Source organism: Esox lucius, chromosome 6, assembly GCF_011004845.1.
Source record: "Esox lucius isolate fEsoLuc1 chromosome 6, fEsoLuc1.pri, whole genome shotgun sequence".
Lineage (NCBI taxonomy): Eukaryota > Metazoa > Chordata > Actinopteri > Esociformes > Esocidae > Esox > Esox lucius.
In genome coordinates this window covers 8588960-8616344 of record NC_047574.1, presented here as the reverse complement: position 1 = coordinate 8616344, position 27385 = coordinate 8588960, and the positions used below count along the sequence as shown (strand labels likewise).

Here is a 27385-nt window from a genome sequence, read left to right as displayed (position 1 = left end):
AACACCAATGAATGTTAAACAATAACACTGCTCTTTGAACAACTTCCATAGAAATGTAGACCAAAAAATATATATTATTAACTTGAAAGTGTGTTGAGAAAATAAGGTTTGTATCATCAGTCTGTTACTAAACTTTGCTCATGCACTGTTCGACAAATAGACGTGTTTTTACTCAGTGGAAATTGTTCAAAGTAACTCTTGGGCATATAGTTCTACGGTTTGATTATTTATTTTAGTTATGAACAAAAGACAGACAAATGAAGGCAAAAGGATAATTATTTCCATTTTGTAAAAATAGTGCTCTTTAATATAAATTATTGAAATACCTTAGAAATATAAATATGTGCAAAGTTCCTGTTTCCATTTCTGTTTTGTAATGTGTTTTGTTCAGTTCCAGATGGTTGAGCACTGTCTACCAGCCTAGTGACAAGGGTATGAGCTGTCTTTATAAAAGACGAGTACTTCTGACACACAGACGGGCTGGTGCCACACATTATGCCGATAAGACAATAGTATATGATACAAATGAAGAAGGCTGCTCTCCTACCGAGGATCCTAGCAGAAAGATGTGGATTCAGCTGAAGCATCATCATCATCATCATCATCATCATCATCCCCATCAAAGTATGGGTTTGTCATTGTTTTCACCGAGACAACCTCTAACCTCCCCCGGCTCATCCCCACCATGTCTCTCCCCCCTCATCCCCCCTCAGCCGGACTCATCCCACCACCTCCACCGCTAGCGACTGACTGCAGACTACTTTAAGCTTCAGTTGCTGTTTTTTTCTAGAGCCCCAACCAGCACCCTGAATTCTACACAGGGCACTGTGTTTGAAATGCAACAGGGAAAAGGGCGCACTCGGGACACCCAATGTTGTTTGTGCCCGTCTGTCATAGATAATAAGATCTACTGTTAGCTTTGGTCCGCGGCCAGAACTTTTGTCTGACTAACAACGTCCTGCTCAGACTCACTGTCACAACTCCTGTTCTCAAAAAGATGTTGCGGATGGTGGGGTGGGGGGGCAGAGAGAAACTGAAAGATATGTTGGGGGGGGCGGGGGTCAGAGAGAGACTAAATCCTGCTTTTAGTCTATAGGCCTAACAGCGTGATAAGAATTTTAAGGGCAATGTCCCTGCACTAGGGGAGACTGCTTTCACATTCTGCTGTTCCCGGCTAAATCGAAATTACCTTCACATTTCAGTGGCGCAGTCTTCAGAGTCCCAGCTAGAGGGGGAGACAGAGACACCTCCATCACGGTCTAACAGAAGAGCTGCAGTGAAGCTATATCTAGGCTAACTTCAGTGTGTGCGCGCGTGTGCTGTATGAAGCCTGTGGCTGTGGTCAGCCCTGGTTCCCCCACACCCTCCTATGAGGCAATGCTAGTTGGCAGGCAGCAGTGGAAATGTGGACGTTACAATGTACACAAACATGTCCTCTCTGTCCTGGGCCCCTGGGTTCTAATGCAATGCAGTTCTCCCCAGTCCCCGCCCTCTTTCTCCTTCTTGCTGACTACACCCCTCCCCATTCCTCCCTCAGCTCTTTCTCCTTTCTAACTATGGCTCCCCCTGTCCCCCCTCACCTCTTTCTCCTTCTCTCTAACTATGCCTCTCACCCGTCCCCCCCTCAGCTCTTTCTTTCCCTCGCTGCCTCTCTTAGTCCAGTGAACCCATTTTACATGTCAGGCAGGAAAAAGCGGAAGACAGGAACACTTCTACTCACAGAGGGAGACAGCTGTACCTCAGCCAAGGCAAAACAAACCACAGACAACAGCACGTGTGTGTGTGTGTGTGTGTATGTGTGTGTGTATTTGCTTGTGTGTGCCCATTCACTCTGTGCATTTTCTGGTTAATCTTCCTCACTGCCAGATCACAGCGCCTGCTGGGAGAATTGATCACCGGTTGACAGGGAAAAAACATTTGACCCCCCACCCAGCCCAGCTTCATCCTGACTCCCAACTGCCCGTCTGTCTGCCCAGGAGAGGAGGGGTATCCATAGTTAACTAAAGCAATGGCATCAACTTAGGATCATCTTGCACTCTTAAAGTCTCCTAGTGGTGACGAGGTGTGTGTGTGTGTGTGTGGGTCAGATGGGGGCATCATACTCCTCCAGGAAGTCTCTGACTGTGTGAGGAAGCTGGTGTGTGTCGCGGGGGTGTCCGTTCAGGGTCCTCCTACAGAGGTGCTGCAGGGAGGACAATGAGGAGGGGAGGGGCCGACGCAGCTCCAGCGGAACCTTCTCTCCCCCCGAGTGGATCAGATACACACTCCCGGGCCCCACGGGGTCCCCCTCCGCCGCGCTCCCCCCCACCTCTCCTCCTCCTCCGCCGCCGCCGCCCTCCTTCCCCATGTAGTGTCCGATCAGTTTGAGCACGCAGTCGAAGCGCGGAGGCGTGTGTGAGCACTGCGGGTCAGGCTGCAGGTAAAAACTCTCCCCCTGGCTGTGGATGCGGAGGTTCTTGGTCCCGCAGGCTGTCTGGACCGATAGAGTGAAGAAGTAATGGTGGTCGGAGGAGTCTCGAACCAGGAAGGTACCGGGCGGCTGGGAGCGGAGCAGGGAGCTGGCCTCACGACCACCCACGGCACCCCAGTAGAAGCCACTCTCCTGGAGCTTACGCACAGCGCACAGAACCTAAACCAGGGGAACCATGTATTATTACGTGTTGTTTAGTACAGTCTCTATTTTACTGCAGACAAGGTTCCTAGGGCAGGAACCATAATAAATGATGTTGTACTCATAGCAACTGAACAAATCACCTGAGAACAAAGGAGAAATGATAATGATGGGTTCATTTAAGTAGGTTTGCCTAAAGAACAAACGGAGCTGGTCACATGGTGACTTTAGTGACCTGACCTGTTGGTAGTGTGCGTGTGAGCTGAAGGGTTTGTAGCGTTGGGGAGGCATCTCTGACCCCTGACCTCTGGCCCCTGGGGGGGGTACGCTGCTCATGGCGGGGGGGTTGCGCCTGCTGTGGGTTACCATGGCGCCCTGACCCCCCCGCTCGGCTCGCGGACCGAGGGGTGGGGGGTCCAGAGCAGGGAGGAGGGGAAGGAGAGGAGGGGGGAGGAAGGAAAGGGGAGAGTGCGAATTGTGGGGAAAGGGTAAGAGGAGGACAAAGGCGTGCAGGAGTGGGTGAAGAGGCGAGAGGACTTGAGGGAGGAGGGTGGGGGAGGGTGTGAGGGGTGTGGGGAGAGGATGTGAGGGAGGCAGGGAAGAGGGGGGGAGGGCGCAAGGGAGGTGGGGAAGACACGCTTTTCCCAGTGCGACGACACTGAGGAGAAGTCCAGAGAAGACCACAGACAGACCTCCCACCGCAGACAGCTGTGGAGAGACCAGAGATGTTAGGAATTATATTAGGCCCACTTTAGTGTCATTCCTAAAGTAACTTCTGCTTTTAACACTTCCAGACGGAATGGTGCAAGTAGCTGCAACACTGGACTACCGGAGAGAAATGAGGTTAATTGCCTTGCTCAAGGGCAGAAGTAACAAGATAAAATCCCTGTGCAGGAGATGGATACAGGGCAATGGAGAGTGGGAGAGTGACAATGGTAATTATAATAGCGTCAACGTAACTGATCCTTACGCAAGCACTTCAAAGGTCAGATGAGGTAGATTTTCCCAACTGAATCAACATTAAGGCATACCCACTGAATAAAATAATTTAAAACACTTTTAAACAGAATTATGTATTTTCAACAATAGCTTAGAAATTACATCTTGTATAGGAAAACCGATCCACGAAAACACGCCAAACCTATTTTTAGTAAAATCGTAGTCACACGGTGAATGGGTCATTCTCTATATACCCCAAACCACTAACATGTCAAAAATGCAGTGCATATTTATATACATATAACTACATAAGTAGCCTATACCATGTCCTGAACAACTGGTGCTCTGTTTGAACATGCCGACATTAAGGTCCCCTATGTGACTGTGGCCATTCATTAACAACGTTATACACGATATACTATAAAGTAATCATTAAACAACTTCACTGTCATCTCCCTCTCTCTCTCTCTTTCTCGCTCTCCAGCAGTCAGACGAATTTGATACTGTATTCAATTGCCTTCGATCGCGCGCAACCCCGGGGGGATTTCGGGAAACCGGATTATCATGAATGAGTCTCGGTTCATTCTGAATAAATAACCTCATTCCCATGCAGCTTGCAGCTCGTTTCAGCAGCGGCTGTGGTTCTCCAGTTTCAGGGCAAATAGGCAACCCCGGACATTTGGACCTACGCTAACTCTCTCGCTTTGTTACCGATCAGTGGGGACCGAACGGGACCTATATTCTCCAAGGACCAGCGCATGTGCCACTTAAAGCGCCCGGAGGCGCCATAATTCGGCTAGCTCCGCATATTCTAAACACGGTCTGTCTGAATCGTAGTGAAAAATCAACAATGTTATCTGGAAAGGGGAGAGTGTGTGTCCCAACCATAGCGTAGTCCTGTTCTGCACTGCGCCATTTACAGTTCGTTCTCAATAGGAACCCGACTCCCTGGGATTTTTGAAGAGGCAATTAATTGCTCGAGACCAAATAGCTGAGCACATCGCCGCCACTATTATTAGGTTTCTCGTAATTGCAAAGTCTAACACTGGCACAATGCACGCATATGCAGTTGGGGGATACAGACTGATGGGCAACGGTTTAAGGACAGTGTACGAGCCTGTTTATTTACCTTGGAGATCTTTCCTGTCCCAGGCTCCAGCGTTCCTCTCAGGGGGCAGAAAATATCCACGGTCCCCAAATGTCTTCGCGTTAAATCATTTCTTAACCTGGTCATTAACGACGCTTCTTCTTGCCGACGAAATAATTAGTGGTTATTGTCTGCAAAGCCGTCGGCGTCCTCGCTTTCTTTCTATATCTCCTCCAGCAAACGGGCTGTGTTAAGGTGGCCAACTAGTAGAGCTGATATTCGTAAGGCTCCACCTCCTCAGTTCTGAGGTTCTTCCAGTAAACACACGCGCACACACACCGACACACACATACACGCGCGCACACACACACACACACACACACATACAGACGCACACACACTCTTGGCAGATTGCCAATAAACAATCAGCGTGTGACCTTCTTTTACGGGACGATTCCCGTATTGGCTGCTGCTGAGTCCTCCCTTCCCCTCCACTCCGGCAGGCTCTGCCCTGACAAGGTGAAATGAGTTGGAGCCGCTTATTTATCCTTGAGGAAAACTATAATTCCTGGCCGACAACTCGCCTAACGACTTAGACAAGTTTACTGCTGACTGCACTGATTAACAAAGTTTACACAACTTACACTCATGCTTATTACGGTAAGCTATAAATTAAGCGAAGAAAGATGACCAGGTAATAGCCTGCACGTTTGCAGTTATCCAAAGCTTTCTGCATACTAGGATGTTAGGTGGGCTCCCGTCTCAAATACATATTTTGTCTTGGAATATCTCCATTAGATAGCTAACATGTATGGTAGTACAATAAAGTGGCCTTATCACAGCTCTAGAAGAGACACACTGGAGACCGCAAGAGGTCGCGCATGAACTGAAACTTGATTTATCAGCTTTTTCCTCGCAATAGAGTGAAAGCTTTTCTTGGAATAATATTGCCAGTTATCAAAACAGTGTCATAAATAAACAGACGTGTAGAAATGTCACTACGTCATTACACTTCTCATGCTGAAAATATTATGAATGATCAGATTTTCAAAACGGTATGCATGCAGTTGCACCACTGAGAGCAACTTGACCAGACAGCATCAGTTATTGACATTTTTTTTTCATCCAAATTCTGTTCTCAATAAAATGTAATTAGGGCATAATCGTTTATTTATATTATATTACACAATAATAAAGCTGATGTTCACCAGTACTGTGATTGAGGTAAAGTTGGTTTCACTGAAAGACATTTAACAGACATTCACTGCTACCATATTTAAATGTTGAAAACAACTTCCATTCTTCACTGATTGCTGAGAGCAATCTTTCATCAACAAATTCTGTAGTTAGTGATGTCTGTATGCATTTATTTGCATTAACATTTTCATATACTGTGATTTAAATTAAATAAAAGGCTAACTTCATGCATTAACTACAACAGTGCTAAAGAAAGTTGCATCTCAAGAATCACTGAATGTTTAAATAGGTATTCTAGCAGTGAATGGCTGTTGAATGTTTGAATATGAAACCCATTTTACCTCAGTCAGTGAAAGTGTGTTAATAAAGTTGGGTTGATTGAAACGACAGTATGATGGCGGCTCCCATGTCATGGAGGAGGCTGGTGTACTCGGTGTACAAACCGGTCCTGACCGGGGTTTTCACCCGCATATCAGACCGATTCTTCCGCACGCGGGATCGAAGGAGAGGGTAAGGTACTACAGCACTGTTGTGGGCGGGGAAAAGAAAAAGAGTGAAAACCATGTTTTTATTCGCCAGTTTTAATGACACTTCACGTGCATGCACTAGTGTTACCATGTTGTTATTGCGGTTGCATGCCAGTATTTCCACAGGTAGTAAATACATGTTCATGCCATGGGCATGGCGAAGGTAAAGAAATAAAAAATAAAATAAAATGCTTTACAAAAACAAACGTCTGAGTTTGCCAGCCACCAGCCACTGTGTTCTTTTCTGTATTTAACCATAGAGCTAGCTAGCTAGCTAGATTTATTGATTGAAGTCTTCCAGTGCATTTTTTTTTTTGCAAGTACCGGCCCGAAAATGCGTGTTTCATTCAAATTTCTTAATAAAGTAAAAAGATTAAAAAACTCCACCAATACTTAACATAGGGATATATTATGTCTGTAACTGTTCAGACTAGGTCAAGTTTTAGCAGTCTGCAGTGTCTTCCCTGACCTTTCGGTCCAGTTGTTTGCGTGTGAAGAGTAACTCAGTAATTCTCAGAAAGAGGAAATCTCCTTGTTGTCTTTCTTGTGTTTTCCTAAAAAGCAGAAGTACCAACTAGAGCCAGATGGCCTGTACATACGTGTATATATATATATTAGTGACATGATAATAACATGGAGCTGCACATACACCTACTTGCACTGAGCTCTGACTCAATTTCAAGCCTAGACTTTGCTGCACTATGAGAAACCAGGTCAGGGTTAGTGACTGTCATTCCATGGACAGATCAACCTTCGGACTGTGTACGAAATGCACCCTGTTTTCTGTGTAAATTTAAAATCGGTCTATTTTTCATGACGGGTGTCCACCACAAGATCTGCAGTATGAGGTGCCATTTGAGATACTGCCTTGAGCTTTATCTCATCTTCATTTATCCTACACCAACTGAGTCTGCTAACTTACTGAAACAGATGATTATTGAGGGGAGGATTGTGGATCTATGCAGTCATCGGATTCTGATCAATGAGAGACCGTGAGGGCCTGTGAATGGAGAGGTCAGTGGGTTCAGGGAAAAGTCTGTGATACATGTTTGATTGGAGCCCAGTTGAGCCAAAGGAACAGGCCACTCACCCCTATCCCCCTAAAAATTAACATGTCACCTATCAGAAGCCTTAAGAAAAACAATTATGGATGCCCATAGTGTGGGAGTGGTTACAAAGCCCTTTCCAATCAATTCAGAAGTATTCACTGTCCAATGGAGCATCAAGAAATGGAGGAAAGTCCAGACCCCTGGAATTCTACATAGAAAAGGTCATCCCAGCAAATTCAACCCAATGGGGTATGGACAAATGCTCATAGAAGTCTCTCAGAGCTTTTGGAAAATAGGCAACAGTCTTACCACAATCCATGTCAAAGTGAATCAGTCAACTGTGAGAAGGAGACTGCAGTGTGTCAAAGTTGTAGTTGTTGAATCACAATTCCAGAAGCCATGATACTGTAGGTGAAAATGAATCACTGCCTTTGAACAGAAGAACCAGTGGTATTATGGTTTGTGACTAATTGAATTGTCATCATTGAGTTAACCATGACTTCCATATTGTACCAAAGAATCTGTCAAAATGCTGAACATGAACCAAACATGGATCTTGCAACAGGAGAACGACCCAAAACACACAAGCAAAACCACAACAGAATGGCTCATTAAGAAGAAATGGAGGGTTATGGAATGTCCAAGTCAAAGCCCAAATGTCAGTCCTATCAAAATGCAATGGGGAGACTTGAACCAGGCAGTGCATGCGAGAGAACCCTAGAACATGAGCCATTTGAAGCTGTACTGTAAAAATACATTTCCAGCGGGTTTGCTTACCTTTTGACATGTAAGTCCTGTGTCACTTCAGAGATGTCTTACAGTTTATTCTGTAAGCTTTGATACCTCTCTCCTTGAAAGAAATAAACTGCCAATTGTGCCAAAATAATTTTCTCTGTATCTACTTCCTAGAGAGTTCTATTCAATGGAATTGCCATAACACTACATAATCTCTCTTCCACTCACTGCAGGTGCTGTGCAAGTGGAGAGAGATTCTTCCTATAATTAGGTTATGGCTAAACAGTGTTTTTTCCCCCCCTTACAAATACTTTGTGTACTACAGGACACTTTGGAATCAGAGCTAGGAGTCAATTCAGGTTACACTGAGGCATAGTCCAAGTGCTCCTGTCCTGAGATTCAACAATGGAGTAATTGTGTACTAGTCAACCATATTGAGCTCTGCATAACACTGGTCTGTATGGGAGGATGGTAAGAAAGATGTAACCTTAGTTAAGTACCATCTAGAGTTAAGGAAGGTATCACAACTGATAAGGGAAAATGTTTTGTGATCAGATGAAACCAGTGTAGATCTTTTTGGCCAAGACAGTGTCAAGACCCACCCTAGATTGAAGTACGGTGGCGGCAGCATCATGCTGTGGGCATGTTTCCTATCCGTAGGAAATGGGCATCTTGTTAAAATGTAATGAAGAATGGATGGAGCCAAATATAGGGAGCAGCAAGAGAACCTGCAAATCTGTCTGGAATATTGGGCCAAAGTCACTCTCAAAGTCTCTTACACTATGCAAATTTGGTACGTATCTTTACCAAATATGAATCTGAAAGTTGGGTACTAATGCAAGCCACATATTTCAGTTCATCTTACTTACAGATATTTTCCAACATTAAACCAATATCTGAACCAATTTTAAAAAAAATAAAATATCTAACAGAATGAAATGTCAATGTATTTCTTAATACAGTTATAACAGAATTTGCAGAGGTTCTAGATATTTTTACAAAGCACTGAATATGACAGGTGAAATGCAAATAAATGTTAGTACACTGAAAAGGAACACATTTCTGGTGAGATTGCTGTAAATGTTTGTACAGATCCCATTAACTGACCCCCTGTCAAGCTGTTGAGTTCTAGTGACTCCAGGTCTACATGTTGGGCTCGTGGAATAAGTGTAGGGTGAGTAGTGGCCCATTGTCCGGCAGTATGACCTCACTTTTACTCAGACAGTGAGCAAGTTACTTGAGGTTTTGTTTATTTATTTTTGCTAGTTAGCTAGCTAGGGATTGGCTCCATAAAGTTACGGTATGCAAAATAATGAATTTCTACTCTATTAGGAAATCCCCTTTGCTCTTCTATAAAAATTGGTTCATCTCTAGTCATTGTCTATATACTGAACTACATCATTGGTTTGCTTCAAAATTAACAAAAAGCCACTGGTCTTGCTCTCTCAGCGACTCTCTCTCACTGTTGTATGTGAATGTTTGGTCTTAAATTAGTTTGTGGGTTGAACCCACACTATAATTCCCAGCCATTGTTCTTTCATGACTCTCTGCACAGGGTCAGTCCCAAATGGCATCTTATAATGTAGTGCCCTTCGTAGATGGAGCCCTCTGGGTCCTGCTCACGACGAGTGGACTACATATGGACTACCCTGCCTTTTGGAAGGCATCCTCTGTTGTGTCTCCTGAATGAAGTCTTAATAATATTGTCGCCGTGAGAGAATTGCGTCAGGATGAAAATTAAAACGGCGGAATGTTGTGTGATGTTTGAGGTCATGCTCCTCCCTACCTCTGAGTTGTTGATTTTGTGAGTGTGTGTGTCTTATGTGTAAAGACCAGTTCACTGAAAGGGCAGTAATACAGCCACACGGGTGTGGGCCTTAGCATCCAGGGGTAGGGGAGGTTGTTCACAGGAGGTGTGTTATCACAGAGAGGCGTTGTGGCTGGAACTGCCCAGTGGTAAAATCTGAAAGCGGCTCTTTCATCATTAGACCATTTATCCCCAAAAGGGATTTTGGATTAACTTCAAATAAGATCTGTTTTTTGTTTAGGCTTACCCCTCGCTTGGAATTTTGATAACCATGTAAATCTCATCAGGACAAAAAAAAAGAATGGAGAGAGACATTGAGAAATGAAGGCGGGAGAGAGAGACTGGATTTTTAAAAATCAAATTGAAAGAACTGCAGGATGGAATAAAAACCATCACACCCAAAAAGGTCTGTGGTGTTGATGGTAGTTTAAATAATATTATAAAATTCAAAGACCACATTCAAATTAGCCATCTGTAAATATTATGTTCTGGCCTCTCTAATATGTAAAATCTAAGTTTGATCACCTTGGTGTACACAATTGGAGACAAATTTGACCTAAATAATTTACTGGGAATGTGAGTAAACCTCTGGAAAAAGAAAATCTTAATCAACAGCATACTTAATATCCTGAGCAAATTTTAAATAGTTTTCTTACCAAAACACTGCACAACTGATGTAAAAAATAAAAAAAAGGTTTACTTAATTTATCCTGACCAACTTTTAGTTAGTGCATAAAACATAAGATGGGTAGACGAGACAACCACCCAACTCTAGTAGTATACAGTCCCTTTGGAAAGTATTCAGAAATGTTGTGGTTTTTGACTTCTAAAGAAGAGCTTAATAGGATCTGCAAGGAAGTATGGGAGAATCTACATAAATCCAGATGTGCAATGCTGAAAGAGGTATACCCAAAAAGATTCAAAGCTGTGATCACTGAAGTTTTCTGAAAGCGGAAAGGACTGCATTCCCACCTTCAAGAGGAAGCTGGTTCCATCGTTGGGGCAACATTTGTGAATTGAACCAGCACTTAAGATGGCAAGCTAACTGCAAACCAGTAAAAATACAAAGTGACGAGTGAACAGAGGGAGAATCCATACAGTTCACAAAACTACAAAAGTGTACACAAGATACAGAATTGAGTGGAGTGGGGTTTTTCTCTCTTACTTCCCTCAAATAAATATGCAGAATTACACAGAACTATCTTTGTTTCAGGCCACGGCTGGAAACACTACATGTGTAGCGTGAGTGTTGAGAAGCAGACAGATGTCCTCCGAGGGTTAGGGGTGGAGATAGGCACGCAGCTTGGGCCCCACTCTTTTCCACATTTATATAAAGAAACTGTCCGGGGAACCAGAATTGTCTGATTCCAGGCTGACCCCACTGGAATCGGACAACTGTCGCAGTGTTTCCACCCCCAACCCGGGAGGCCCACCTAGTTCTCCTCCTTGAATACTGTCAGATTTGGATCTTGATCGTGAGTCTCAGGAAGACAGAAATTATTTCAAAAAAGACTTCCTTATGCCAAGACCACAGACTACCTAGACACCATTGCCCTAGCTCAGAAATAATTACACCTCCATCTGCCTGACCTCCAGACAGTATGGCCGTGAATGACCTTAGAAACAATGCAAGAAGGGCCTTTTATGCCCTATCATCCAACCAAGAAAGCAGAGTTGCTCATCTAGGAGGCAAGGCATTTTACCAGTCGCAGGCTGACTACAAATATTTTCTCTGCCTCCACCTCTCCCTCTACTTCAGGTCATCTGTTCTGCTCCTAGCCCCTCTCCTTGCAGAGACCGATCTCTCTCCACTGCCTGTCTTCAGATCCCCTGGGTCGACTGGAGCTCAGGGCACAGATGGCCTCCATGCCCGCTTCTGCTGGATGGCTGAACATGTGCCTGCCTTCAGGGTGCCTGGTTCACACATCCACATCCTCAACTCCCCGGACCAGTTCTACCAGTCCATGAAGGTTTGTGGACGTTGGTGTGTTAACATAAGGGACTGGGAATCGTAGTCTAAATATGGTGTACCAACATTCCACTGGAACAAAATGAATGGATCGATTGTTTCTCGGGTGGTTCTTTGTGTTTATCACTGCGCTGTGAGTGACAGGAAATGTGTACACTGTTTTCTTCAGTAACTGTGTCTCAGTCTGTGTGTCTCTGTGTCTGTCTGTCTGTGTCATGTTTGACTTTTCCCTGCTGTCTTTGTGTACAGATCTGTATTTGTGATGGTGACAGTCAGTCATACTGGTTATGTTTAGGGTAAATGTTACACTTGGAGCCAGGGGTTAGGAATAAGGGTTAATGTTCTGTATTTAGGGTTATGGTTAGAGAAAAAAAAAGATTTGAATAGGAATAATCCCCACAAGGATAGTAAATAGTGTCTGTGCGTTGAGGGAGTTAAACACTCTGGGTGTGTACTTTTTAATCTTATTAGTGTTGTTTTCTGTTCAGGCTCGTATAAAGACGGCTAAGAAGCGAGTGGTAATGGCCTCGCTTTATCTGGGTACAGGACCCCTGGAACGGGACCTGGTGGACTGTATGCAGGAGGCTTTGGAGCGTTCCCAGGAAGAGGGTGACAACCCCGATCTGCAGGTCTCTGTTCTACTGGACTACACACGTGGCTCACGAGGTAGGAGTGTGTGGACATCCTATCTGCACGTATGCGTGTGAGAGGGGGAATGCAGTCTCTTACCACCACTCCCCCACCTGGGTCCATCTGCCTGTGTGTGACCTGTGGAACTGTGTGTGTGTAGGGGAGACTAACTCCAGGACCATGTTGCTGCCGTTGCTACAGCGGTATGGCCGTCAGGTACGCGTGTCTTTGTACCACACCCCGGATCTGAGAGGCCTGCTCAGGCTCCTGGTCCCACAGCGCTTCAACGAGACCATTGGGGTACAGCATATCAAAGTCTACCTGTTTGACGATGACCTCATCATCAGCGGGTACAAACACACACACACACACACACACACTTTGATTTTGGTGTTGTGTTAATTTGGTATCTTTTCAACCTTTGGCCTCTTTGTTTTTGCTTTCCCATGTCACCCATATAACCGGGGCAGGGCCAACCTGAGTGACTCGTACTTCACCAACAGACAAGATCGCTATGTGCTCTTGGAGAACTGTGGAGAAGTGGCAGACTTCTTCTCTGATCTGGTGGGCGCCGTGGGAGACGTGTCACTGCAGCTAAAGCCCGACAACTCTGTCGACATGATTGACGGCATGGTGCACCCCTACAGAGGTACCTCTCACGCATGGATGGAAACGTATCACACATGCACACCCCGGCTCCTTGTGCATTTTGTCTGGCAAGCTGTCTTAATGTAGTGTAATTGGTTGTCCTTGGAAAAGGGGGGGCGGGGCGGGGGGGGGGGGGTGTAACCAGAGAACAGACAGACAGTTAGGATTTTGGGTCGAGTGCTGAATGACATCATGTCTGCAGGACCGGACCACAGTTGTCAAAGACCAGAAATAGAGCAGTGATGTCACATTGTTGCTAGTAAACAATATGGAGTGGGAGGACACACACTTATCATTAGTGAATGAAGTTCCCCAGGTCAAAGATGGCTGCCTTTACAGTAAAAACATGTCTTTAGAATGAACTCATGCTGAGCTTGCACATATCCATCTAACCCTCCCCTCCCCTCACATTTTCTCTCCCTCCTCTCTCCTCTCCTCTCCTTCTCCCTCCTCTCCCACTCTTGAGTCATGTCTGCGGTTGGCGCCAGCTGCCAGGCGGTATTGACCCACAGCCCTAATGCCCAGAACTGAATGACCTGCTGTACTTACCCGCTCACCTGCTCTGCTGCACACATATTTAGTGTGTAGTTATCCAGATTGGTGTGTTTATTCCCTTACCGTACCTCCCTCTTTGTTGTCCCTAGGAAACCGGGATGATTTCTCAACGTCAGCCCGGCGACACATCATGACCGCAGTGAACACTGCTCGAACGCGGCAGCATGTCTCAGAATCACGCCGTTCGGAGAGGGAGGGGGTTGAGGGGGAAGGAGAAGACCGAGGGAAGGAGGACACTTGGGTATTTCCTTTAATTCAGATGAAACCCCTCGGAATACAGGTGGATGAGCAGATCACACAGGTGAGTATGCGCACTCGTGCACACTCTCTCTACACTTTACCAAATATGTTCTAATTAATGTCAAGGCACCCGTTATCTTTTAACATAGTTTTTGTCATTCCTGTGCGGCCTGTCCTTGTTGCCTGACAGCGGTTGCTGACTGACGCAGATGCCGGGGCCACAGTGTTCCTGACCTCCGGGTATTTCAACCTGACTAGGGCATACATGTCGCTGGTTCTGAAGGCGGGCGCTGACTACCGGATCCTCACTGCCTCTCCGGAGGTCAACGGGTTTTTCGGCGCCAAGGGAATTGCTGGGGAGATCCCATCGGCCTACATCCACATTGCCAGACAGTTCTACACCAAAGTGTCCCAGCTGGGACAGCAGGAGAGAGTTCACCTCTACGAGTACCACCGAGCACAATGGACTTTTCATGCCAAGGGTGGGTGATGCACACAGAAAGTAATGCTTGTCCTGAGAGCTGAGATGGATTCCGATTGGTTGTCCCCCTTTGTGCTGACTGCTGGTTGGGTGTGTTATGACTGATGTCGTGATGTTCAATCGTGAAACAGCAGGCTGCTGGGAAGCAGAGGGTGCAGCCCAAATGGCACCCTATTCTCTGAATTAGACTTCTAACCATAGTCCTCTGGGTAACAGGGTGCCATTTGGAACTGAGACAGGCTGGAAGACACAGACAGAGTCAGCCAGTTTGACCACTTTATACTGTTCCGGTATCTGGCCCCGCTGTTCAGTCCCTGTGGTAACCCAGACATGTCGTGGGTCAAGTCATTCACCATTAACCCTGGGCCAAGGAAACACGCACGAGGCGCGCACACTGTTATTCCTGGGTTTGGATGACTTTTGGGGATTTCTGTAATTTTTTCTTAAATTCAATCATATTACAGAATAAAAAGGCAACGTGTGCAAACAAAAGAACTGTGAAGAATCCTAAACCCACATTTTCATTAAGCAGATCCTTTCCTTGGTGTTATGGTGCTTTTGAGGTGGACAACTTTTACATACAGAGTTAATGGGTTGGAGGTGTCTTGATGTGGTGAGTTTTACTGTTGCACAAGATTACGTGAGGAAAGACATGTTTCAGGTTCCCAGAGGGTTTTGTCATAATTGACCTCAAGTGCCCTTTGCCTGGCAGAGGATGACTTTTGGAAATGAGAGGCCCGTTGATTCAGAACAAATATATTAGTGCATTAGTAGCTAGGTAAGTGTGTTTCTATAGAAGCTTGAGGAGGTAAGGCTAGCACACAATGAGAGAGGCACAGTGAAGCAGCGTCAGTGGAATGTAATTTAATGCGCTCGTAGAGAAGTCCTGTTTATTAGATAAAGCTGTCCATTTCCCGTAAGCACAGCACACTGCAGGAGAGAACGGGGGGAACACAGCACCCAGCTGGGAGAATCAATGACCATTACAGTAGAAACAACCCTGACCCCATGCTGCAAAAAAAGCACATGTAGGAAAAGAGCTCTCGCTCTCTTTACCAATCCCCCTTATCGCTCTCTCTCTCTCTGCCCCATTCACTCTTCCTCGCTCTACCACTCACTATACTTTTCTCTCTATCTCGGTGTCTCTGCAGGGCTGTGGTACTACCTGCGGGGGCAGGTGTGGCCGTGCCTGACTCTGATTGGTTCTCCTAACTTTGGCTATCGGTCTGTGCACCGGGACCTTGAGGCCCAGATCGCTATTGTAACAGAAAACCAGGAACTGCAGGCCCAGCTGCAGGAGGTAGGTCAAACCACAACTCCGCTCTAGTAAAGGACTATTACTTTGAGTGCCTGGTATGTGCAAAGCAAACCGGATAGGAATACCTGTTTGAAACCTTATATGCTTTGATGTGACTGTGAACTGATTTATCGCTACACTGATGTTTCATTTAATGACCTAAGATTAACGGCCACTCCCCTCCATAAAGCCTTTTTCATTCTCTTTTCTCTCTCTCACACTCTCTCACACACAGGAGCAGGAGATGTTGTACCAGAGGTCTACAGAGGTGTCCAGCTCTACATTCCAGCAGCCAGATCGCCACGTAAAGCTGTGGGTCAAACTGATCACTCCACTTATCAAGAACTTCTTCTGAAAGACTCACTCAGCCAATAACAGGTAGCGATAGCCCTTTCAGTATGACCAACGGCAGTTTGGCCATGGAAGGAAAAAAACTTTGTGCTGGATTTTGGCAACCCCATATGGCTCTTGAACAATAAAAAAAAGTGTCCACACCTGGACAACACACACACACACCAGTGCTAGCTCAACAGTACTTTTTCAAAAAGTACTGAATTACTAATTCCTGTTCAGTAAAAATCAACCAGTCACTGCTGTGTACCAGCCTGCAGTCTCAACCCAACCTAGGCTGCTTTATCTGATTTGGGTTAAGTTTAATGATTAAAAGTTTGGGTTAGGATAATATACTAGGTATTGTCGGTATTCCCTTTGATAGTGAAACCAACAGGTGTGTATATTTATCTTTCTCTGCAGGAAGTGTTGTTTTTGTTAAGGTGACGGTAAATGGTCTTGTTATCATGTTATGTCACTCGGTGTGACAAAGTGTCAGTGTATGGGATCAGTCGCTGAGGATTGGCCACATTCCTTCTCATACTGTGAAGTACTAGAGGAAATGTCACCACATTCATGCAAATACATGGTCATAGATGGTATCTAACTGTAGGGTATTTTTGTTCCCACGGCTATGAGTACTGTCTGATCTAAAATAAATTAGAAGTCTCTTATCTCTCACTTACAGGAGGTTCAGCTCAGCATGCACATCAGGCGGTTGTCTAGGGCGGCAGATTGACATGCTAATAATTACATGGATTCACCTTTAATAACACTTCACCTGCACCAAAACAAGAGGGATAATAATACAATGTTGCAGTTCTGCTGCAAACTGTTGCATTTATTGCCAGGCCCAAATAAATGTAACTGTAAGATGATGAAAAAATTTAAGGGGACGTCTCAAACTTAGCGGAATTAAATCAACAAAAAAAAGCTATTAAAATTGCACAATAATTCACTACACTATGCTGCTTGTTTTCTCACTTAAAGGTTTGCTATTTTTGAACCTGGGACCTTTTTTCTGATTTATCTAGCATAATCCTCGACTGTGGAGACACCTTTAATTTTTGTTTTATTATTTGTTTTGAGTTTGTTTTTATTATTATTATTATTATTATTATTATTATTATTATTAATGTAATAAATGTTTTTGTTCTTTAAAAAAAAAAAAAGAGCCTCTCTCTGGACGAACGGGGCAACTGCTATAGTGTTCGAAAATATGACACATTCGTTTTTCCAAAACTGGAAGGCCAGGGTATAATGATATAGGTCTCTGTATGTTTTTTTTCTCCAAAACTAGCACTGTATCAATGCTTATGTTCTACGTGAAACACACTTCTTCATGAACGATGCACTACCTCAGAACATACAGTGCTCATAAGTTTGCATACCCTGGCAGAGATTGTGAAATTTTGGCATTGATTTTGAAAATATGATTGATCATGTAAACTTTATTTTAGGATAGTGATCATATGAAGCCTATTATTATTACATAATTGGTTGGCTCCTTTTTAAGTCATCATGATAACAGAAATCACCCATGAATGTTTGGCCTTGTGACACACACAGGTGAAAATGGCAATTAAAGGTGAATTTCCCACACCTGTGGCTTTTGGAATTGCAATTAGTGTCTGTGCATCAGTAGTCAATGAGTTTGTTAGCTCTCATGTGGATGCACTGGACTGGCTAGATACTGAGCCATGGGGAGCAGAAAAGAACGGTCTAAAGACCTGCGTAACAAGGTAGTGGACTTTTATAAAGATGGAAAAGGATATATAAAGATCCAAAGCCTTGCAAATGCCAGTCAGTACTGTTCAATCACTTATTAAGGAGTGGAATATTTGGGGATCTATTGATGCCAAGGTCAGGTAGACCAAGAAAGATTTCAGACAATACTCCCATTAGAATTGTTCGGGATACAAAGAAAAACCCACAGGTAACCCCAGGAGAAACACAGTGGGGCAAAAAAGTATTTAGTCAGCTACCAATTGTGCAATTTCTCCCACTTAAAATGACGAGAGAGGCCTGTCATTTTCATCATAGCTACACTTCAACTATTAGAGACAAAATTAGGAAAACAAATCCAGAAAATCACATTGTAGTATTTTGTTTGTAGGTGACCAAATACTTATTTTACCTAGGAATTTACCAATAAATTCATTAAAAAATCCTACAATGTGATTTTCTGGATTTATTTTTCTCATTTTGTCTCTCATAGTTGAAGTGTACCTATGATGAAAATTACAGGCCTCATCTTTTTAAGTGGGAGAACTTGCACAATTGGTGGCTGACTAAATACTTTTTTTTGCCCCACTGTACAAGCTGCTCTGGAAAAAGACGGTGTGGTTGTTTCAAGGAGAACAATACAATGATACGTGAACAAAACTGAGCTGCATGGTCGAGTTGCCTTTACTGCGCCAATGCCCGGTTACAATATGCCCAAAAACACCTTGACACATCTCACAGTTTCTGGCACACTGTAATTTGGAGTGACGAGACCAAAATAGAGCTTTATGGTCACAACCATAAGCGCTATGTTTGACGAGGCGTCAACAGTGCCTATAGTGAACAGAATACCCTCCGCACTGTGAGGTTTCCTGGTGGCTCACTGATGTTTTGGGGGGTGTGTGAGCTCTAAAGGCATGGGGAATCTTGTGAAAATGGATGGCAAGATAAATGCAGCATGATCTCAGAAAATACTGGCAGACAGTTTGCATGAAAGCTGCACATGGTACACTCTTGGACTTTCCAGCACAACAATGACCCTAAGCACAAGGCCAAGTTGACCCTCATGTGGTTACAGCAGAAAAAGGTGAAGGTTCTAGAGTGACCATCAGTCTCCTGACCTTAAGATCATCGAGCTACTCTGGGGGGGATCTCAAACGTGCAGTTCATGCAAGACGACCATAGACTCTGCATGACCTGGAGGCATTTTGCCAAGATGAATGGGCATCTATACCACCTGCAAGAATTTGGGGCCTCATAGACCACTATTACAAAAGACTGCATGCTGTCATTGATGCTAAAGGGGGCAATACAGAGTATTAAGAACTAAGGGTATGCAGACTTTTGAACAGGGGTCAGTTTTAATAGCAGAATTTACTAGCTTGCAACAATCAGAATTAATGGGAATTCATCACATTGGTTTGACAATGTGCGGTTCCCAGTAGTGATGATAAAATGAAATCTAGTTCACGGACTACTTTTTTCGTAGGCTTCCATTTTCAGACTTTGGCTCATCGTCCTACAGATTGACTCGAGTGTTTGCATCAATCAACTTTGCTTGACTGACCATCAGGTTTGCGGGGAAAATTTTGATGTTGCTGACTTTACTAAGAATGTACAACAAAAAGGAAAATACTAAATATAATTTCTTTTAAATATGCCTGTCCGCCGTGTTGGACATGCAGCGCAACCAAACAGCCCTGGAGTACAGGTGTGGGGCCAAATCCTAATCATTAGCCTAGTATGAAATTAAACCTACTTTGGGGAGGCAACATTTTATTTTCATTCATTGCAATTATCAGAGGAGCCCAAGGTTTTTCAAAATTGTATAGGAATGCAACTGACATGGCTGTTCCAAACAGGAGAAATTGTGCTAATGCTAAGGTAGTAGGTATTTCAGTACCTCCACATATCAATGCTGCAGGAAATGGTTTACGACAGTATTATCTAAATAGCTATTACATGCCTACTTACGGGTTTGAGAGTTGTTTGGTCCCTCCGGCCTGTGCCTATTTATTTTGGGGATGTGGAAGTTTTGACAGCCTGAAAGTCAGTGCCGTCTGTTGTGCACACTGGAGCCGATTGAGACTCATCCACGGACACGTCTAGGTTCTCGATGGCATTAGGTAACAATAAAATCAAATTCTTACAGCACAAACTGTCCTCTTCACTGGGCATCTGCTTACACCTCTGGCAAGAACACCAAAAGTCCACCAAAGTTTTTGGTCAGGCCTGGGCTGCAAAGTTGGGTAATAACAGATCTTCACCTTTCCTCTCATCCATTGCTTCTAATTCCTTCTTCCTTCTCTAGCTCAAACCTGTAGTCATGCAATCGTCTTTGTGTTCCATCGTTTGTCAAACAAAAAATAGTTGTATTAGCTGCTTATAAACAGACACAAATGGAGTACTAGGTAACGTGGGCTACAGTTTTGTAAACAAAGCCTGTGACTGGATCCAGCCTCCTCGCAAACACATTCATCTGTGCGGCATTAGCTAATACAAATCATTATCCAGAAAGAATAAACAGCGATAACCATTGATGCAATGCTTGTTTTGGCACAACTTGTTTTTAGAGAACATAAAGAGACCTATATCAATATACCCTGGCCTTCCCGTTTTGGAAAACAAATGTTTCATATATTTTCCAACGCTATAGCGGTTGCCCCGTTCCACTGTAGCCTGGAGAGAGGCTTCCTTTCAAAAAAATCGAACAAACTCAAAACTGTAATAATTCGAAAAAGAAGTGTCTCCACAGTCCAGGATTATCCTAGATCAGTGGTTCCCAACCAGGGGTACTAGGACCCCTGGGGGTACTTGGCCTTTCCACAGGGGGTACTTGAAAACACTCATGACACCATAGACTTACTAGTGAAATGAACATGAGGGGGTACTTCAGGGGTACTCCAAGCAGTGCAAATTCTTTTTGGGGGTACAGTAACTGAAAAGGTTGGGAACCACTGTCCTAGATAATCAAAAATGGCAAACACTTATTTAACTCCAAATAATTTGAAGCCCTACTCCCTACGTGTGTTAATAGGGATATTTTACCATGCACTGGTATAATTGAGCTTGTTCTACAAACTTTTATATAATATAACTTAATATATATAAAAAACGTAATATTAAGTTAATACACTGCTCAAAAAAATTAAGGGAACACCTTAATCACACAGCAGATATTGATGAATTAAATACATTAAAAAATACAAAGCTTTACTGTACATTGTGTAATTTAGTTCTCAACGAATGATGTAACAACGTTCAATGGAAACCAAAGTCACCAACCGATTTGAGGGCTGGATTGAAACTCTCGTTAAATCAAAATAAACAATTGAAATCACAGGCTGTTCCCACTTGTGTGAATTTCATCATGGCAACACAATGTGACTCAGTAGTGTGTGTGGCCCCCACGTGCCTGTGTGCACCCCTGACAACATCTGGGCATGCTCCTGATGAAGGTGGATGGTGTCCTGGCGGATCTCCTCCCAGACCTGGATCAGGGCATCAGTGAACTCCTCGACACCAACGTACGTTCTGAAGATGGGCCTGAAGGTTTCATACCGGTACCTAAAAGCAGTCAGGGTACTGTTGGCTAGCATGTGGAGGTCTGTGCGACCCTCCAAGGATATGCCTCCCCAGACCATCACTGACCCACCGCCAAAGCGGTCATGCTGGATGATGTTGCAGGCAGCATAATGTTCACCACGGCATCTCCAGATTCCTACGTCTGTCACGTGCTCAGTGTGAACCTGCTCTCATCTGTGAAAAGAATGGGATGCCAGTCGAGATGCACGGTGCTGGGCTGTGAGCACAGGTCCCACTAGAGGACGAGCCCTCATGCCACCCTAATGAGTCTGTTTTGGAGTTTGGTTCAGAAACATGCACACCAGTAGCCTGTTTTGAGGTCATTCTGTAGGGCTCTGCCAGTGCTCCTCTTCTTCCTCCTCGCACATAGCAGACAACAGTCCTGCTGCTGGGTTGATGCATTTTTATGGGACTGTCGAACTCTCCTCATGTAACAGCCCGTCTCCTGGAATCTCCTTCATGCTGTTGAGACTGTACTAGGGGATGCAGCAAACCTTGTGATGGCACGTATGGATGTGCCATCCTGGAGAAGCTGGACTACCTGTGCAACCAGAATGGGCTGCAGGTACCACCTCATGCTACCAGTAGTGCCAAAGACACTAGCAAAACACAAACTAGAGAAGAATCCATCAGGAAGAATAAGGAGAGAGCAATTGTATGTGGCCACCACCTGCAAAACCATTCCCTTTTTGGGGGTTGTCTTACTTTTGCCTCTCCAGGGCACCTGTTGTCACTTTCATTTGCACCAAAACCGGTGATATTGATTCACAATTGCTTATGCTTCCTAACTGGACAGATTGATATCCCTGAAGTTTAATTGACTTGGTGTTATACTGTGACGATTATTTGTTCCCTTAATTTTTTTGAGCTGTGTAATATAACTTTTGAATATGTTACTTAATGTCAGAATTATTTTCCAGAACTTTCTAGAACTATGCAGCATTACTAATTAATAGTTATCTTCATTTAAAATTGTAAGAAAATTTGATTTGGGGTGTGTCTATTTTTGTACTCCAACTGGTTTGGCTATTTATTATTTAGGGATTATTTAGGGACTAAAACGTGTTTCAATACTAAAAATGTTTTTGCAACTAGTAGCATATCTCACGTACAGTCTCTCTCACACTGTCACACACAACATGACTCTTAAATGACCTAGTCCGGGAAACTGGTTATCTATTCACGGACATCCTTCCCGCCCTTCTCTGAAAAACAACCACACACACACACACACACACACACACACACACATCTACAAACACACCAGGTGCCGTTCCCTAAACTAAAATGAAAAGTTGTTAGGTACTTTAAGGTCCATTTTGACAGTGACATTTTAAAATATTTTGGCATTGAAATGACACTAGTGCAGACGGTCACCTGTCTTGAAAATACAGCAGAGGTTTTAGTTTGGGGAACTTTGTTTTAGTGTTTCAATCTAAAATGTTTTTCTTTCTTTTGTTGGAGGAAATGTATAGAAAGACGTGGCATGTTGCCAACCCCTTCTGTACTGGCACTTGGCTGGAAACCCTCAAATACACACACCTCACTTTCCCATTGAAAGGTTTGCACTAACAACAAAAAGCAATATCTGCAGTTTTGTGTGTTCTAGAAATACGGGTACAGGCTGACCCCTAGGGGAGTTTTCTAGGAACAGTGAGAAAACTTAAAGGTGCCATATGTAAGATTTTTACTGTATTACTTGCATGCATAAACACAAATGACCATTAGACATCTTAAGCAATGTTTCAAACATTGTTTTTCTACAAAATAGTTCCAGAGTTATTCCCCATTTAAACTATCTTGTCAGTTGCACTTTAGACACCCTCACAACTATCCCTCCCAACCTGAACCAGCTAATACCATTGTGGACCAGTTGAGTCATTGATGAAATTCAGTGATATAAATGTTAGAGGCAGGTTTCTACACCGTGCCCCTAAAAACTAATAGTGTTTTTCATTTTTCCTGGTGTTTCTAAAATCAGCATTCATCTTTAGGACAAAAATCATGTACCTAATTTATAGCTGTATTGAGGATCATGTCCCTGTGCTGAAGAGAATCCTGATGTCATGGTTTTTGAAAAATATTTGTATTTATTTAAAAAGGTATATTAAAGTGTTGTGCCTTTTTTCTTTTTCACACACTGAGGAGCAGGCAGACGGCAGCCAGTACCCACTTGGCAGGCTTCTCCTTGGTCTTAAGGTTGAAGGTCCAGATGAAGGTGGGTCCCCTCATGCGGGTCTTGTAGACAGGACACTCGTACATGTTCTTGGTCTCCTGCCGGTCCACTGGTACTGCCTTGATGAAGATCACTGGCATGTTGGGGGTCAGCTCCTTCAGTCGAGCATCTGCTATCACCCCCGTCTGGGTGTCCCAACGTGCCCCTGCACACACACACCGTATGAACGTTTGAACGGGAACAATCATCAACCCCTGGGACGGTGGATATCTGCATCACTGAACGAATGGACCACTTTACCATTGCTTGAAGAATTAGCACTGTGTTTTTGTCATGAAAAGTAGTAAAGTGTTTTTTATTTGTGTTTTAAGTTAACTGAACATTCATATAAACCTATTTATCTAACAGCAGCTGAGTACATGTCAGCAGGAGGAATGTTAGTGTGTTCGTTAACCTTTCCAATAGTTCTGCATTGACAGAGGGGAAGGTTTTGTATCATGAGAGGAGATGCATGAAGGTAATGAAACCGGTGTGTATGAACATGTGGGTTCATACAGTAAATGCATTTCACCTAATTTCCAAAAATGTATTAATAAGGGCCTGGGGAAAGATTTCTGTAGTAAGTGCCAATAAAATGCAATTAAAGCAAAAGGGCTGAGGTTTTCATCTTGAATCAGCCATCAACCCATTGTGATGGGGGAATGGAATCTTGTAGTGAAACAGATGTACGAGAATAATGTAAGTTGCTATGGAAAAGCGATTCAGTTAAATCACTAAAATGTATGCAACTATTCACAGAGACAAGCTTCACAGAAATTGGCAAACCTGACTTACTGTCAGGAATTCCAGTCCAGTCTGGCCCTAACCCTGTGTGGAAAGCAGTCCCAAACTGGACAATTTTGCCCCCCAGAGATTACTACAGTACTCCAACCATCTCATGCCTTGATGTGTGTGTGGATGACTATCTTTGTAACTAAAAAATTATTTGTGTTTTTAAAATGTCAATAAATATTTGACTGAACGTGATGTTTAGTGTGTTAATGACTGAGTGTGTATTGTCCAGAAGATGGAGGAAGATGTTCCTCATTGATTAAAGAGTGTATACTTACGTTTTGAGAGATACAAATCCCAATGTGGTGAGTTAGGACTGTAATGCCCTAATCTATTTTGTAATGAGGGCCTGGTATTTCTGGGTTTAACAGTACCCTGGTCAGGACTGTGCAGGAGCAGGCTGGCGTATAACCGTACCCTCCATGTAGAGGCCGTAGATGTAGGCCCCTTCTCTGGGTAGGCTGGTCATGTCCTCGCGGTTCTTCTTGGTTACCTCTACAGACAGACACATCCTGTCTAGAGGCCACTCGTTTTTCCTGGCCGTGGACTGCATGATGGCAGTCAGGAAAGACTGGGGGTTGAAGAAACCAGCCAGCCACACAGTAGTGGGGAGTGTAAAGTCACATGTCCATGCCTCCAACTCCTACACACACACACACAGTGACCCACAAGAATAAATAAAACATCAGAGCATGAAGAGTATGTACAGAGATAATACTAATTCTGATGAATTGTAAGTATAAATCAATACATCTTAAAGTATCTACAAATTATATTCTGTAATGCAATAGGAATCTGCTTCATTGCAGTATCTGCCGGTGGACTCGGGACTGTCAGTGTCTTCCAAAGCACTGCTGATGTCCTGGGTCTTATGCTGCTCACTCAACCAGAAATTGACAAATTATTGTTTTGATTTATTGCGATTTAACCAAACCCTGACTGCGGTTGTACTGTAATTACTATGTGTATGACCTAAAAACAGCATATGTGGCTTAATGGGAAAAGACCTGGCATTCAGAGACACACTATTGGACTGACAGATTGGTGCCCTGATCAGAGGTTGTATTTGGGTGTACCTTGATCCTGAGTAGCAGGTCGGCATACCAGCCCCCCAAGCCTTGTAGGGAGGGGTAGGCCAGCTTGGTCCAGAACTCTGGCACTGTGTCCAGGAACAGAGAGTTACCCAGGTCCTCCATGTCTGTGGTGATGGTCAACTCACCCTACAGACACATGGTGAAACCTCACATACCACTGACTTGACAACACACCAGCTGTAAAGCCACCGTCCCTCCCCTACCTTTAGTCCAAGGTTGAGTTCTTTGAGGGAACGTGCAATCTCCTTGGTGAGGAAGTTCATCCTCTCACACTCCTGGAAGGCCACAATAATGTAGGGAGTTCTCTCATCCACCTTGGCCATGATCTCTATCATGTTGAAACCATCCGGCAGTTTTTCCAAGATCTCATCCAGGATGCCTTTCACCTGTAGGGGAAACATCATTTCAGGTCAAGAGTAGTGGGTGGGTGGGTGGGGGTGTTTACCTGCTTGACCCTCATACCTTCTCCTCTCGGGAAATCCCCCCTCCCGCAGTAGCGTCAGACTCTTTGGGCTGCATCTCCAGCACAGTTCGGAACAGCTTCTCAGAGGTGATGGTGAGGAAGCCAATCTCAGCGTTGGGGTGGAGGCCGTACAGGTAGGGGCTCTCTGGAGGCAGCACCTCATCAATGTACGTATGGTAACCCTGGACGGAGACACACACACAAGGGTTGCTGAGAGGTAACGATACTTCTCTTTAAGGGTGATGCCTGGTTTTGTAATGAAACCGTGTTTTCAGACCTTGTAGTTAGAGTTGGGCGGGACAAGGAAGCGAGGTGCGAGGTAAAGTTCCCCCTCTAGCATCTCAGGTCTGATGTACTCCTGCAGGTAAGTACGACACAGCTTCCTGTCCCAGTCGTCTGTGATGTGACCACCATACATGATCTCCCCAAACAGATAGCGCAGGTCATCCCAGGGCACCTTGAGGCGGAGTAGGAAGTAAGATCACTTTGTGTATATCTTCTGTTCCCACCACTATCTCTAGGCTGATTGAACGATTTTCAGATTGAAAGGAAATTTGACATACGACAAAAAGATAACAGGCCTTTGTTTATAGCTTGCAAATCCATGAAAGGGATCTTGCTGTATCATGGGGCAACAAAAGAAGTAATAAACAGGTGAGAGGGCCAGAGGGAATTACTGGTTGAAGAACTGAGTACATGGGAGAGTACTGAGTCTCCTCGTTTAGATGAGAAAAGGAATGTGAGAAAGGGGATCTGGTCTCTGTTCATTTGTTTATGGTCATCATTGAATGGTACCAGTAGATCATTGGGGTCTCCGTCATTCTGTTTGTCTGTTTAAACCACCTGTTAATCTGGTCTATCAGTTAATCTGTCTGTTCTTTTGTTCTGCAAAGAGAAAGCCCAAGGCCTCTGGGAAGGGGTGTGACCCAGTGGGGTGACTCCTATTCAGCCACGGTCCGAATATCATTCAACAACCAGTGGGTTGGATCTGAGCCTAACCACAAGTTTCCTACAATTGCTGTATGAATAAAGGTTCAATTTGAGTATTCAGACTTTTCTCCATCATTTGTGGTAATTTCCACGACAGTGTTATTACACACAAACACACCTTGGAGTTGGCCTCCAGGTAGTTGTAGAGCACATTGATGGAGATGGTGAGGTCTCCGTTGTTGAAGGGGTAAGATCTGTTCCAGCCCTGAGCACCAAACTTTCTCCTCTCAGCCACAACAGCGTGGAAGTAACATAATGCAAACAGGATCACCTTGAACTCAGAATCCTTAGAGCACATCTCCAATGTGTCCTAGAAACACAGACACAGGAAATAAAGTATGAACACAGACTACATGAATCTCAAATGCACTGTTCAAATATAGAAGAGCAAATATAGTGAAAGAACATAAATACATGGT

The 27385-nt window shown here is 44.1% G+C and overlaps 3 protein-coding genes across 7 annotated transcripts; 1 reads left to right on the top strand and 2 right to left on the bottom strand.

The window, feature by feature from the left end:
- Nucleotides 1-275: 275 nt before the first annotated feature.
- On the bottom strand, nt 276-5128 carry socs3b (suppressor of cytokine signaling 3b). The gene is made up of 3 exons (XM_010888906.5): nt 4680-5128; nt 2852-3319; nt 276-2629 (listed from the first exon to the last, which is right to left on the bottom strand). The coding sequence occupies exons 1-3, from the start codon at nt 4782-4784 to the stop codon at nt 2084-2086; spliced, it is 1119 nt and encodes a 372-aa protein (XP_010887208.3). The 5' UTR covers nt 4785-5128; the 3' UTR covers nt 276-2083.
- A 1081-nt stretch (nt 5129-6209) lies between these two features.
- On the top strand, nt 6210-23661 carry LOC105021319 (CDP-diacylglycerol--glycerol-3-phosphate 3-phosphatidyltransferase, mitochondrial). 5 transcript variants are annotated; one of them, XM_010888900.4, is made up of 10 exons: nt 6210-6344; nt 11712-11922; nt 12410-12587; nt 12712-12901; nt 13022-13200; nt 13844-14055; nt 14185-14476; nt 15627-15775; nt 16008-16150; nt 23564-23661. In XM_010888900.4, exons 1-9 carry the CDS (start codon nt 6226-6228, stop codon nt 16125-16127), a joined length of 1650 nt encoding a protein of 549 aa, XP_010887202.3. In that variant the 5' UTR covers nt 6210-6225; the 3' UTR covers nt 16128-16150; nt 23564-23661. The 5 variants fall into 5 exon arrangements, with proteins under 5 accessions (XP_010887202.3, XP_010887200.3, XP_010887199.3 ...); XM_010888898.3 differs by having other exon boundaries at nt 23561-23645; XM_010888897.3 differs by having other exon boundaries at nt 23558-23643.
- LOC117594569 (dynein heavy chain 17, axonemal-like) lies at nt 23440-27274 on the bottom strand. The gene is made up of 7 exons (XM_034292544.1): nt 27085-27274; nt 26254-26433; nt 25976-26158; nt 25717-25899; nt 25496-25639; nt 24837-25062; nt 23440-23793 (listed from the first exon to the last, which is right to left on the bottom strand). The coding sequence occupies exons 1-7, from the start codon at nt 27262-27264 to the stop codon at nt 23546-23548; spliced, it is 1344 nt and encodes a 447-aa protein (XP_034148435.1). The 5' UTR covers nt 27265-27274; the 3' UTR covers nt 23440-23545.
- Nucleotides 27275-27385: the final 111 nt, after the last annotated feature.